This window comes from Ixodes scapularis, unplaced genomic scaffold (genome assembly GCF_016920785.2).
Source record: "Ixodes scapularis isolate PalLabHiFi unplaced genomic scaffold, ASM1692078v2 PGA_scaffold0__279_contigs__length_252992795, whole genome shotgun sequence".
Classification (NCBI taxonomy): domain Eukaryota; kingdom Metazoa; phylum Arthropoda; class Arachnida; order Ixodida; family Ixodidae; genus Ixodes; species Ixodes scapularis.
The window spans coordinates 35,755,748-35,769,905 of NW_024609835.1; the positions used below are offsets into that span (position 1 = coordinate 35,755,748).

The following is a 14,158-nucleotide window of genomic DNA, read 5'->3' on the forward strand; positions in this document are numbered from 1 at the left end:
GGGAAAATATCTGCTTTCAAAAGGTGGGGGACGCGTCTCGCAAAGTTAGAAGCTGTCACGTCATTAGGATCTATCGCGCCTCCAATATTTATAATATAACCCCTGTCGAAGCCAGCAGCAGTATACGTCTACATTGCTCAGGTTGACCGGCCACAAAAAATACTCATTTTATCCGTTCAGGATTCGAAGTCAGGTTCAATGCAGAGAGGTCTGAGTGAATCTCCGATGAAGACTCTCCTCAGTTTGTCCGCATTCGTCTCCGTTCTACCGGCTACAACCATTTGGCTAAGTTTAATTAGTATATCTCTGTCTGTCAAATATACTTTTATTCAGCAGTTCACATAATAGTTAGTTAACTAAGTTCATATTTCAACCCGAAGAATATACTAATATCGCTTTAGTGGGACCATAGTACGTAATATGATACATAATCCGCATATTCGTTAAAATGACCTTCTCGATTGCTACTAAAACCTGAATTGAAATACGAGTATCAGCTGCTTAGTGAAGCGCCAGCGAGTTGACATGCTGCTTGGCTCAAGAAGCGCTTGCTTAATTTTTGTAATTTTCCTGCAGCATGTGTTCTTGACCGAGCACACGACTGGAGCTGTTTCTTGAAACGCGGACAGGCACAAAAGCTCCATTTGCGGACAGATAAGTCGCATGGTCGAGGCATGCGAGTTAGCTAAAAATTACTCTCGGTGGAACAATTTTGTAGCCCTCGCCGCTTTCCTTAGATGATCAAAACTAATTAGAGTCTATTACCGTTTCTCGGAGCCCATAGTTTCGGTTTTGATCGAAGTCTCCGAAACGAAAGTTTGACATGAAAAAAAAACAGAAAAACACCGGCAAAACAAAGCTATGCTCGGCAAGTTTATACGCGCCGGCTACACTTAACTGTCTCAGTTCAAATACCCATAAAATTGGGCATTCAACGAAAGAAAATTTGTTAAATTGAACGCGCCACCCATTCAGGCGGCCCGGCCGAGCCGACGCGACCTGGACTCAGCCGCCATGTTTGTTTGGTGGTGGCGCCCCCTATAGGTCGCTGGAGTCGCGAATAGCAAGGCCATCCAGTACCCGGGGCCCTTATGTCTTTTGTAGCCCCCCTCCCTTCCCCTTCACTCCTTGATATCGCAGCCAACCAGTAAAGCAAGGGCAAAGTGGGAGGGGGGGAGGGGGGAGGGGGGGTGCAGGGTTCTGCCAGAGGTGGCACCCTCCCACGTGCCTGGGATGCCTGGTAACCGGGGCCCCCCCGGCCCTCCCCACCCCCTCCCCAGCCCCCCACGGCCCCCCCCCCGGCCACCCCGGTTGCTATGCCACTGTCCCAGCTAGGGTCACCTCACTCGCGGTGTCAGCGTGTTCTCTCTTCGTAAGCGACCGCAAAAACTCGGTCAAGCAAACTCTTGTGCATGATTTGGCCTTCCTAACTTTCACAAAGCACACCACATGAAACATATCTAGCCAACAATTTGGCCCTCAAAAAAATCCAAGCCTCATTGTCAATACCTTCTAAACTAAAAATAAATTACCTCCCGTAGGACTTTCATACAAACTCTCGGCAAACATCTGGCAGACATTCAGGTACCATGTGCGAGCATCACATTTACTGTGCATTGTTGTATGAGTGGTATGGCTGGAACTTGCCATTTGGAGTGTTTCTCTTAGCTCAAAAACAAAGCGTGATTCATGTTGTCCCTTCTTTCCCCACTCTCAGGGGTGCATATATTCTAATTTCTAGACGATAAAAACTGAAGAGACACAAAAAATTTTAGAAACACTCCATCCAAAGTGAATAACCCTAAGTATCCTGTACCTGTCCCTAAAGAAATCTTATAAGGTTTATGTTACATTGCTAAGCTACCCTACGTTGAAGATACTTAATCCTCTTCTGATCCAATCTCTCCAACATTCTACTACAGTAAGCTCGCAATAATTTAAACATAGATATTTTGTACTTCTGGGTACGTAATTCAAACAAATTAAAAAGTTTGGTTGTCCCATTATGTTTTCAATGTACAGTCGACTTGTGTTAGTTCGACCTCGACTAATTCGACTTACCGTTTAATTCGCCTCTGTTCAGAGGTCTTGTAAAAGACCATACATTTTTATATAAAAAAAAAAACTTTATTTCGATCCAGAATAATGCAATATTGGTTAATTTGACCTAGAAAGAACCGGTGGTGGACAAAGTACAAGCATGATTGGCTGTGCGTGAAGCACAAAAAAAGGCCTTTTTTTTCTGAAGTAACAAGCGCGATAGGCCCTGCTAGTAGGCGAAAAAACCCATTTTTAAATTCTTGAAGCGGCCGCCGAATTGTGAAGAGAGAGAAAAAAAAAGAGCAGATGTTGGGACGTGGCCGGGTCTCAACACAAAACAATTCCATTGCAACACCACTGAGGAGCAGTGAGTAGTCCACAATAGAATTTTTCACAGGAAGACCAAACTTAATTTTGTTTTGAGGTGTCATGTGCTCTCTAAACAGTCCACGATAAACAACATGTTTGAGGGATGAATAAGCTTATGCCATACATTTCACCAATGTTTCATGTGTGGTATAGCTGCTTATGATTAGTAGGCCTGTGTAGAGAAAATCATAAAATATCTGCTTTGCATGTGTAGCCATCCATACAGTAAATCATAATTTTATCTTGCATCATATTTATGTGAATTTTTGATAATTCAAACTTCCGATAATTCAAACAAAATTTGTGGCTTTCTGGAGTTTGAATTAAAAGGGTCTGCTGTACATAGTCTTTTCAATAGCATGATGAGAAGCTTACACAGCAATTCGGAGTTGCAAGTGGATGAATTGGTGCTGAAAACCAGTGGCAGCAGATATGAACATGCGCATGTGGATTTGTTGCATTGTTCGCATGTGTGTATGTGAATGCTAAATAAATACTGATTGTTAAATATGTGGGCTACGGGATTATGTAATTCATTTTTGAAACCTTTTACCAGTTGGCATGTGACAGAAGAAAAAAATGAAATTGCATTTGCAGGATCGAGTGTGCTTATATGCATGTCCTTTCTCAGGAGAACTCAATCGTCCAGTAGCAATTATTCCTAAAATAACAAAGCTGCAGTTTAATATTTATTTATAACTTTATGTTTCCATCTTTCTGTTGTGTGTTCGTTTATACAGCGGGAAGTTAGTCAGTCCCAATGGGCTGGCTAACTTTGCTGTAGATGAGAAGTTTAGCCAGTGCACTACCACTGCTAGCCAACGTGCATCTCGTGGTAGTGATACAAGACTGCACAACGAATGCTCATTCAGGTTGAAACGGTCAGGGTTGGGGATTGAACACAGTATGCATAAGTTCTAAAGCACAAGCTTTCGCTTTATGTGCTCAGAGCTACAGTACATACCAACACACTTGGTCACCGATTCCTTATCTATCTTTCAACTCAACCTAAAAAAAGCAAGTTCGGTTGCAGCTTTACACTTAGTAACGATGACAAACTATGAGGGACTTACAATTTCCGACTCTGAAGAGCTGCTGTCATCGCTGGAGTCTAGAGAAGCGTCCTGGGGAGTGCGGGTAGCATGCCTCAGCTGCTGGTCAAGGACGTCCAGCTTCCGCTGTTCCTGAAAACACATCACCACCAAACCATGAAAATTTAATCAATTCCTTTGATAAATACCCATTATAGGCAACCAGAAAGAATGCCAACAGTTGTATCGCAAGTACCTTTGTTTTTTTTAGTTTACACCAAGTGTTATTGATTTTTGTGCGTATCTAGGTGCTTCCAATTTTTTGCAAAAATTCTTTGTAATCGTAGATTCATATGCAGCTAGCAGTAGAAAACATACAGAGATGATAGAACAGCCAACGAAAGTGTGAGCAAATCACTGAGCAATCTCCATTTTCTTTTTTTATTAAGAAGGGAAGATATGTACTACTATAAAGGAAAAAGTGGAAAGACAAAGTGAACTGCCAAGACATTTATTTTTACACTAGCTTGGATATGAAATAAATTGGAAACATCTTCTAATAATCGATTTTCGTATGTATTAGTGTTCGAAGCACATTATTAATAAATACACTGTTCTTATTATTTAGCCCCTTTGTACAGTTGTCTCTCCATCCAATGTGTAGTGTATTCGTATCACAGTGAACCGCATACCTGTAGCAATTGTGCATGAATCAGCTGTTTGTCAATGTCAGAACTTGACTGCTCCTGCTCGATCTGCATGGCGATTGTCTTCTGCTGTTCCATGAGCTCTCGAATTCTTAGCTGCAGCAGAGGAAAAAGAATGCAGTGATTCAGAAACATTGAATAAATTTTACATGATACTATTGAAGCTATGCAAAGCAGCTTATTTCGGTCTGTACTCACTGCAACATAGTTAACACAAATAAAATGTTCCTTTTTCGCATTTTGCTTCTAGCACTCAGTGTCGAAGAGTAAATTTTATTACCTAGCTTTATTGCTCCACTTGAGACCGTTCTACTGCACCAGCAAGGTAGTATTTATGATTACAAACTTTTAGCAAAGTCGGTCAGGAAAAACTGGGAATTGCTTATGCTAATTGTGCTGCACTATGCGGCGTATATCACAGAACTTTGCATACTGGCAAAAGAGCCAGAAAGCTATTCGATACAAATGAAAGAGGGCCAGGTGGCACTTCCCATGCTTTTAGAAAGCCTCTAAGGTCTCATGCAAGTGGTTGCGCTGACTCCTCCCAATGTCTCGAAAGACAGGGATGGCTTGCACCAGAATGGTTTCAGTTTGTCGATAGTCTGTTTGCCTCAATTATATATGGAAGGTTCTGGTGGCCTTTGGTAACCCCTTAATTATCATTCAAAATGACGTATCTTGTCTTGCAACAACTTTTAAATTGTGTATGCGGAGGGCAAGTTCGTCTGCTCCTTGCGCAGGGGGTAGCGGTGACGTCAGAACGCCGAGTTCTGATTGGCTGATCGCGACCCCCTATCTGAGCGTCGTCTGCTCCTTTGCAACGTCGTCTGCTCGCAACGTCATCTGCGTCTGTCTTACCTTTCCTGCGACTTTCGAAAGTGCAGAAGCCAGATTCACGAAACGATCTTACGCCAAAAATATGCGTAAGACAAATCTTGAGAACAAATTCGTATTCACGAAACGAAATTTTCGTAAGTTTTGCGCAGGTTACGACGAAATCCTACGACAGCTCCAAAGCTGTCTTACGCACTTCTTACGATCAAATCAGCATGGCCGACAGCGTCGCGGTCGCGACGACCCACGGACGTTTATTTTTCTACCTGCGCTTCTCACGCGTCCCGACTTCAAGCAGCAAGAAAAGAGTAAAAGTACTTGAAACAGACCACGACGAACAAGAACGCTGGATCCACAAACACCCGGGAAAAGCTCCAACGGCCACGATTCCACCGACAACGACCAAGCGAGCACGGCAGATAGGCCTAGAAGGCACTCCGACTCGGCGACCGTCTGCCCACGACCGGCTGGCGTGCTGAATGAAATATGCCCGCGCGACCCTTGTGAACCCTTCCCATCTTATACTTTGATCGCTGACCTCAATTTTAGATTAAAAGGTCAATCTCTTCCTCTTGTCATCTCCTTGTTTTCCGAGGCAACGGTGACTCTCGCCGGTGAAAAAGCGGTGAATCTCCGACAGACGCAGGAAAGGTAAAGCAGCCACCGCTTTGACTAGCAGACGTAAAGCAGACGACGTTAACTGCGCCAACCCGCCGACGCCGTTAAAGAGTGAGGAGTCTCGCCGCACACGAAAGGAGGGAAAAAGTTATTTGGGAGGGAACTTGCGGACACTAACCACCCTCACTCTCGGTTCTTAGCAAACAAACCTCGGCGCCTCGGGAGTCGGGACGCCTCGCCAGTGAGTCCTTTGACTTCCCTCCTTGATGCGCGTCTGCTAGTTGTTAGACAAAAACAATGTACCGCTCGTATTATTTCGTCTGCCCTCTCTGAAAGGCAAAGTCGAGCTCGCTCGACTTCCGAAAGTCGCAGGAAAGGTAAGATAGACGCAGACGACGTTGCAAGCAGACGACGTTGCAAAGGAGCATGCAGACGACGCTCAGATAGGGGGTCGCGATCAGCCAATCAGGTCTCGGCGTTCTGCCGTCACCGCTACTTCCTTTCTCATGCGCAGAAGACAAAAATGAGCCCACTTGCGAGGCGTATTGCTTCATCTCTATCTTCGCTTCCAGGCATTTTTCATATTCGGTAGAACTCACGTCCATCCTGGGGCACGCTGTAAAATTAGCTAAAATATTCGGCACCTTTTTTACGATAAGGAAAGAGGGACATTAAAGACAAACAGACAAGACAGGCTTTCGACTGTCTTGTGTAACTACCTGAATTTTTCATCTAATATGTGTATGAAAAGAAATTGAAGGTATTGCTCCATTCCTATCAAAAGTGACACAGAAATCCTTGGGACTGTGAACGCCGAGCACAGACTGATGAGTCGGGTTGAGCAGTCTTTGAGACTGCCAGCGTGGAAAGTGGTGATGGGCCGAACCATTGCCGTATCGAAAATTCGGCGACAAGTCTTGGAATTCGGCAAAGCCAAACTTTTCTAAAGATTCGGCAAAGATTCGGCAATCTTTCAGCCTTTCCACTCTGGTGAAGAAAGAAGAGCAGCGGAGCTATAGCTTCTGTTCTCGACGGTGGCTTTTCAGGCGAGTGATCTGCTCTTTTTCGCAAGGGAATCTGAAGCGCTCGACGCAGTGGGACTTTAGGCGATAGAGGCTTCGCGGCGGTTGTGGAACCATTCGCGCTGCTGCACAAGTCACCGCTTGTTCCGCTAGCGCCCTTCTTCCTCCAAAGAAAGGTCGTTGCCTTCTATGAGCGACGGCGGCAACCAGTTGTCTGGTTGCCGCAGTCGCTCATAGATGGCGTTGGCTGTCCAGAGTTTGGTGTCAAATTTTTCTATTCCGGCGGACACGCTTTTGAGGAAACTAGCCCTTAACAGCTCTGCTGTAAAAAATATACGCTGTTACCAGACTTAATGTTGATATTTAGTTTTTTTCTTGCAAAAGAAGGTTTTATGTTGTTTATTTTTAACTTAAATGCAACATGTAAGGCATATTAATACAGTTATTACTAAATAAGGTGATATTCCACAAGACAATTGTACCAGTGTCGTTTTTGTGTTTACTGGCAATATTACAGTGACTTCTTGTAGAAGTGGTGCGACAACGAGGTTAGGTAGTAGCAGGCGCAGTCATGATTCATGCCATGAAAGTTTCGGTTTTGCAGGCTTGCTCTCATCAGGGCAAGCCTGCAAGCGTGTGTACATTGTTAAAATAAAGGCAATAACACTGCGTTCTTACTTTCTCTGGGAGTCACCGTTTTGTGCGCAAAAACAAAGGCAATGGTTGCTGAGTCTTCACCAGAAGAGATAACAATATTATTGTAAATAGTATGCCTGTTTTTTTATTTGAGTCACTAGACGTCAGCTTTGCATGAAAGTGTTTGTCCCATAATCGCAACGTCCCAATTTTAACCTTTAAAATGCCGTTTGCTGGTGTTACGACACATGGACGTTTAGGAAGATGGGAAGAGTTAGGAATGTTGGATGTGCAACGTCGAGACATGATAGTTTTGTGTTTAGTTTTATGCAGATACATGAAAACTGCAAAATAACGCTAATTAAAAGCAATATTATTTTTTTGCTTTGGCACAAACTACAATCTATCATTACAGCAGACCTGGTTACAACAGAAATTCGGATATAACATACCGATTTGTGAAGTTCAGTTGGTTTCCTCTACATTCCATTGACTCAACTTCACATCTGCATACAACATACTCCTCTTACAACAGACCGAAATCTTGGTCAAAATTAAGGTCTGTTTAACGAGCTTAGATAGTACTTGTGAGCCAAAAACAGGACTGTTATAATTGCGAGGAGTGCTTTAAAGTATTGTCAGTCAATATTTCAACTACCTCAATGCATCACTAGAAAGGTCAAATGAAAATCACGTAATCCAGAATTTACCGCAGCATTTGTCACATATGGAGTGGACTGCGTAAATTACTGATCCATCTCCTGTTCTTGAGGCAGAAAATATTGAAGATAACCGCACTCGCAAAGGCTCACAAACGCACAGTTACCGTATTGCCTACTCCACACCTCGCCGTAACCGCTGGTTGTACTACACCGTACAGTGGTAACCGCACAACTGCGCGGCGTCCATTTGCAATCCATGGCCCTGTCGCATTTTCGTGCATGTGCACACATTTGCTGAATTTTTTACGAATCTTTGCCGAACTTTCTTTCTGAATCTGACTTAAATGTAAACATTTCGGCGGAACTCCGCCTGGTTAGGTAAGTAATAAGAAAAAGTACAACGTAGACTCTAACCAATTTCTTCAATGTGCCCGACGTTTCGAAGCCAGCTCGGCTCCTTGTTCACGGGTGACTGTATATGGGCCCAAAGGTAGCAACCTGTCGTCGTTTTCTTCTCTTCTCTCTTAGCTTTGTTTTCTTCTTCTGTTTCTGTGTGTGGCGCATTTTAGTCCGTGTATGTAGCTGCTTGGGAGCGTTCCGGTGGATCGGTTCAGGTTGTTGCTTGTATTTTGTATATGCCAAGATTCTATTAAGAGCCGCTTCCTCCAGTTTCTTTCTGTGTCGAAGATGGAGCTGTGTCGAGGATGGACCCCCCAAACTTTGAACAAGGATTTCGTCAAAAACGTCTCTTCGAAGGTACTCTCCCCAACCGAGACACTAGTTTTGGCGAAAGGAAAGAAGTTTAACTTCACTACTGTTCATCCTCCTCTCGCACTTATGGCAGCTTCCGTTGAGGAGGGTTTACACAAACTAGACCCTTGCATCTGCGAAGAAGCTCGCTTGAAAGCCATCGGCGTACTTTCAAAGGTAAACCAGAGGAGGCATTTGAACTATAGCACAGAAGAAAAGTCCGCCCTCAGGAAGCTAAAGGAAGACAACAGCATCGTAATTCTTCCTGATGACAAAGGGAATGTCACAGTGGTGATGGACCGCACAGACTATGAGGAGAAGGTGCACGCACTTCTGAACACCAAAGCGTACATTATGCTACCGAAAGACCCGACATCAAAAATTCATGGAATCTTAAACAAAGCGCTTTACGCCGTCTTCAACAAATATCCGGAGTTTCGGGCTCTCTACCTTAGTCTTATCTGCCGAAACGGATCGACTCCTGCGTTCTACGGCTTACCAAAAATACACAAGTGTGGCATTCCGCTTCGTCCCATAGTTGACTTTACAACGTCGCCATTACGAGCGCTGTCAAACTATCTCCATCGTCTGTTTCTTCCACTCATGGGGAAGACCAACACACATGTCGAGAACACTGCCCACTTCATCGAACTCGCTTCGGACCTGCAATTGAACGACGACGAGTGCCTTGTTTCATTCGACGTGGTATCTCTCTTCACGAGTATTCCCATTCGACTCGCGGTGTCTGTTGTCAGAACGGCACTCAAGGCCGACACGACTCTACCTGAAAGAACACACCTCTCGGTGAATGAGATATGTCGGCTACTAAAGCTGTGCCTGACAAACACCTACTTTTCTTTCGCTGGTCGCTACTACAAGCAAAGTAGTGGCACAGCCATGGGTGCCGCGGTGTCCGTCACTGTAGCCAACCTCACAATGGAAGCCGTCGAGCAAAAAGCCTTAAGCACATTTTCTCCCACACCGACTCTGTTTCTGCGTTACGTGGATGATTGCTTCTGTGTTGCCAAGTCCAGCGAAGTCGACCGCCTTCACAAACATTTCAATTCTATCCATCCAGACATTCAATTTACGGTTGAACATGAGTCTAACGGGTGCCTTCCATTTCTGGATGTGGCAGTGGAAAAAACAGGGAACCATTTATCCTTCCAAGTATACAGGAAAGCAACGCACACCGGTCGCTACCTAAATTTCTCGTCAGACCACCCTACAACTCACAAATCCTCTGTAGTGTCGGCGCTCTTTCGACGCGCCCTCACGGTCTGCTCAACAAAGAAGTCACTTAAGATGGAAGTCGATATTATAAAGCGAGACCTTCGGAAAAACAACTACCCCACGAGATTTGTCAACAAAATATACAAACAACTTCGTCACCCTCCTACATCCAAGAACAAAAACACCTCCAGCCGCATGTGCGTCCCGTACCTCAATGGCACGAGCGAGGTCCTAGCCCGCGTTTTGAGACCGTACGGCATTGCAGTTACGCATAAACCTGTCTCAACTCTGGGCCATTTTCTTCCTCTTCCAAAGGATCGTCCACCAAAAGAAAAAAAGTGAAAGCCGTTTACAAATCCCTGTAACGCCGAATTGGAGCGCAGCTCTTGAGGAGGAGGAGTGAAGGGTACTGAGGGGAGGGTAGACCCCTCCTCCTCCCCTCATTCTTTAATATGCTCCGGGGGGGGGCGGTCACGTGACCTCGGGGGGGGGGGGGGGGGGGTGTCACGTGACTTCGGGGAGGGGGGTCACGTGGGGGTCACCTTGGGGTCACGTGACCTTGAGATGACCTTGGGAGGGGTCACGTGACCTTGGGGGTCACGTGACCTTGGGGAGGAGACCATGTGACCTCGGGGGTCATGTGACCTCAGAGGGGTCACGTGACTTGGGGGTCACGTGACCTGCAAAGGGTCACGTGGGGTCTTGGGGTCACGTGACCTTGAGATGACCTTGGGAGGGGTCACGTGACCTTGGGAGTCACGTGGGGTCACGTGACCTTCAAAGGGTCACGTGGGGTCTTGGGGTCACGTGACCTTGAGATGACCTTGGGAGGGGTCACGTGACCTCGAGGGGTCACGTAACCTTGGGAGTCACGTGGGGTCACGTGACCTTGAGATGACCTTGGGAGGGGTCACGTGACCTGGAGGGGTCACGTGACCTTGGGATGACCTTGGTTACGCCGACGGCGACGGCGACGGCGACGGCGACGCCGCTCAAGCCGGGAACGGGCCCCTAAGAGCTGCGCTCTAAAAGCTCAAGGCCTGATTTACCAAATTCCTTGTGCCGAATGCGACGCCTCTTATGTGGGGGAAACAAAGAACTTTCCCGAACGTCTGCGTAGACATAAGTATGACGTAAAGAAGAATGACATCCAAGGCAGCGCGCTGGCGGAACATGCTCAGAAGACCGGCCACGCCATTGGCTTTGACTGCAGCTCCATCCTCGACACAGAAAGAAACTGGAGGAAGCGGCTCTTAATAGAATCTTGGCACATACAAAATACAAGCAACAACCTGAACCGATCCACCGGAACGCTTCCAAGCAGCTACATACACGGACTAAAATGCGCCACACACAGAAACAGAAGAAGAAAACAAAGCTAAGAGAGAAGAGAAGAAAACGACGACAGGTTGCTACCTTTGGGACCATATACAGTCACCCGTGAACAAGGAGCCGAGCTGGCTTCGAAACGTCGGGCACATTGAAGAAATTGGTTAGAGTCTACGTTGTACTTTTTCTTATTTCTGAATCTGAAGTTTGGCAGACTCGGTCCATCACTAGCTCTCCTCAAGCCATTGCATTTGTCGTGTCATGACTGAGGTTAAAAAAATGGCTCATGGTAAAGCATTAGCCATGTTACCAGAAAGTTGTTCATTTGGTCCCAGCCTTGCCCAATATCAGTCTGTGTTGCTCCTTGAACTAACTTCTGTAACATTATAAAACAAAGCACACGAAAAACAGACAAAAAAAGACACACATTACGTCCGAGCACTCATCTGTCATGTGTGTCTTCTTTTCTTCCTGTTTCTGGTGTGTTCTGTTTTATAAAAGAAAACACTACCAACTAGCCTAGTTTTCAACACTTCTTTTGTAACGTTGTCCCTAAGTTAACCACATTGCTGCAAAGCTGAAGGCCGCTTCTCCCAACACAGGAAAAGACACAACAGCAAGCGGGGCGATCGTGATGTATCTGCTCGTGCTAGCAAATGACGGGACAGTGCACCCGCATTGAGACTCCAAACGGTTGGAATTGCACGGGGTTGGGGGGCGGGGGACAGATCATTCCAAGTGCCGTGACTAAAAAACTGGCCTGGACACTCCGCAGTTAGCACGTTCAACTTATCTACACCTCATGCACCAGCTGCCCTAAGCACACACCATCGTATTCAATTTACGATACCAGAGGTCACTGCCCCGCACTTTCCTGAAAGACATGCCCTTCCGCACCGGTGTAGGCTGGTGCGGGTTACCGTGTTTGCACGATTCTAACGCGCCCCCGATTCTTACACGCAGGCAAATATAGCTCCCAGATATTCAAAAATTTAATTGTTGCTGATTCTACCGCGCAGGTAAAAGAATGGACTTGGAACACGTACCTCATAGAACCTATTTTATGAAACGCACGCCAATACAAAAAAATAAATACCGCGCACAAGTCGCCATTTTCGGAATCTGGCAATGGTTCTTCGCCGTCCACAGACCGCAGAAGGTCATCCTTGCTTTCGTCTAAAGTGTTTGAGGTACCATGCTACTCGCGCTTGTACGAGTGCGCGACCGTCGCTTATTAGAGGGATGTCTTCCAAACAACACTTCGCAAGCTCGTTGGGTCGCTGGGACTGCGAGGCCACGCAGTGTCGCTCCGTTGTTATCGTTTCCTGCCAGCATGATAACATTTCGTTCAAATAAAGCCTCCTAGTGCAATTTATTTTGTTTTTTCATCTTAAAACGGCAGACGCAAGTCCGCAAAGGCGAAGGAATGCCCGACACAGATATTTAAAATGGCGAAAGTAAACAAACGGTCACGAAGGCGATTGGGCTAAGGAGCTTCGCCCCTAAAACGCAATACTCGGTATAAGGCAGCTAGTAGCTGCCTTATACCGAGTATTGCGTTTTAGGGGCGAAGCTCCTTAGGGTCTAGCCTTGTCCATCCGGCATCCGTGCTCACATCGATCTCGCTGGTGCTCGTACTCGTGCTCGTGTAGGGCAAAAAGAAAAAAGAAATGATGCAAAAAAAAATGTTTGTGGAGTCGACAGGATTCGAACCTGCATGGGGAGACCCCAATGGATTTTTAGTCCATCGCCTTAACCACTCGGCCACGACTGCGCGACGAGTAGGGGGCTCTGATATGTGGCAGTAACTCAAGAGCTGGGAATGTCATGGATGAAACGTTGCATGTAGCCGCTCAACGTCTATAAAGGAGAGGGCGCTGCGGTCAAATGCGTAAATAATCGAGTTAAACTTTGCATGCATTGGCTCAACGTTTATAGACGAGAGGGCGCTGCGGTCAAATGCTCAAATGCGTACATAACCACGTTCCATATCACACATTCTTTTTCTGACATGGATGAAAACGAACGAAAGGCTCGGCATGCTGCGGCTCAGCGTCTACGCCGATAAGCACCACCAGAGCTTCGCCCCAATCAACATCATTCACCACGTGGGGATGCGGTCATTTTTTTCTTTTGAGCTTTGGCTTTCAGTTTCGATTGTAATGCGCGTCATTTTAGGCACTCATTCCGGCGAAAAAAGTGTGCGATAGAATCGTGCAAACACGGTAAATCGATCGACCCCAGTGTCTAACCGGAGCTTTTGCGGGCAACACGTAATGGGAGACGACCCACCTGCCTGTCCGCGAGGGCAGCCCTGACCCGGTCTGCCCTGTGTGCAAGTGCCTCTCTCTCCTCCTCTCTGCGGGCTTCCCGCTCCAGCTGCCGGAACTCGAGGTCCTCGAAGGCCCTCCTTTCCCCGTCCAGGCTCTCCAGCTCCCGCCGGTAGCGCTCCTCCAGCTCTTGCCGGCGGGGAAAAGAGGCCTCCGCCCTGGGTCCCAGCACCCTCCTCCCGTCTCCCCCTTCCTCCTCCCCCTCCCCTCCTTCCTCAGACAGCACCTCGTGCAGCTCCCGCGTCAGCCGCTCCCACTTGTCGATGCGTCCGCGCGACACCTGCAGTTGCAGCTGCTCCTGAAGGGGGAAAGCGGTACGCCAGGAAAGGAATCAGTGTACAGACGCTGCATGGATCCATCACTCTAATGTAACTGGAATCCGATTTGAGAACCCTCACGTTGCGATCACAGTACTGAAAGGCTAGTTCACACACTTGCGACTGCTTAGGACCGTGAGCCTTGATGACCTCTTGATATCTTATACAAAAAGAGAAATCTTATGCAGGACCACTGCACCACCTGTCGGGTAGCCGCGAACACTTGGCAGTCCCGTATGTTTTCTGTATTTTTCGCACATCGTCCTTTCTTTTATTTCTT

General features: G+C 46.6%; 1 protein-coding gene and 1 non-coding gene across 2 annotated transcripts in view; both read right to left on the reverse strand.

Moving 5' to 3' along the window:
• Positions 1 to 14,158, reverse strand: part of LOC8051271 (pleckstrin homology-like domain family B member 1) — a 462,041-nt gene that overhangs the window by 417,852 nt on the left and 30,031 nt on the right. Inside the window, exons 10-12 of the mRNA XM_040207523.3 lie at positions 13,524 to 13,859; positions 4,133 to 4,243; positions 3,483 to 3,593 (exon numbers count right to left, since the gene is read on the reverse strand). Coding sequence (XP_040063457.2) covers positions 3,483 to 3,593; positions 4,133 to 4,243; positions 13,524 to 13,859 — 558 coding nt within the window. The remainder of the gene's footprint in view (positions 1 to 3,482; positions 3,594 to 4,132; positions 4,244 to 13,523; positions 13,860 to 14,158) is intronic.
• On the reverse strand, positions 12,924 to 13,005 carry Trnaf-aaa. Its single transcript has one exon. It is a non-coding gene; the product is annotated as a tRNA-Phe (tRNA).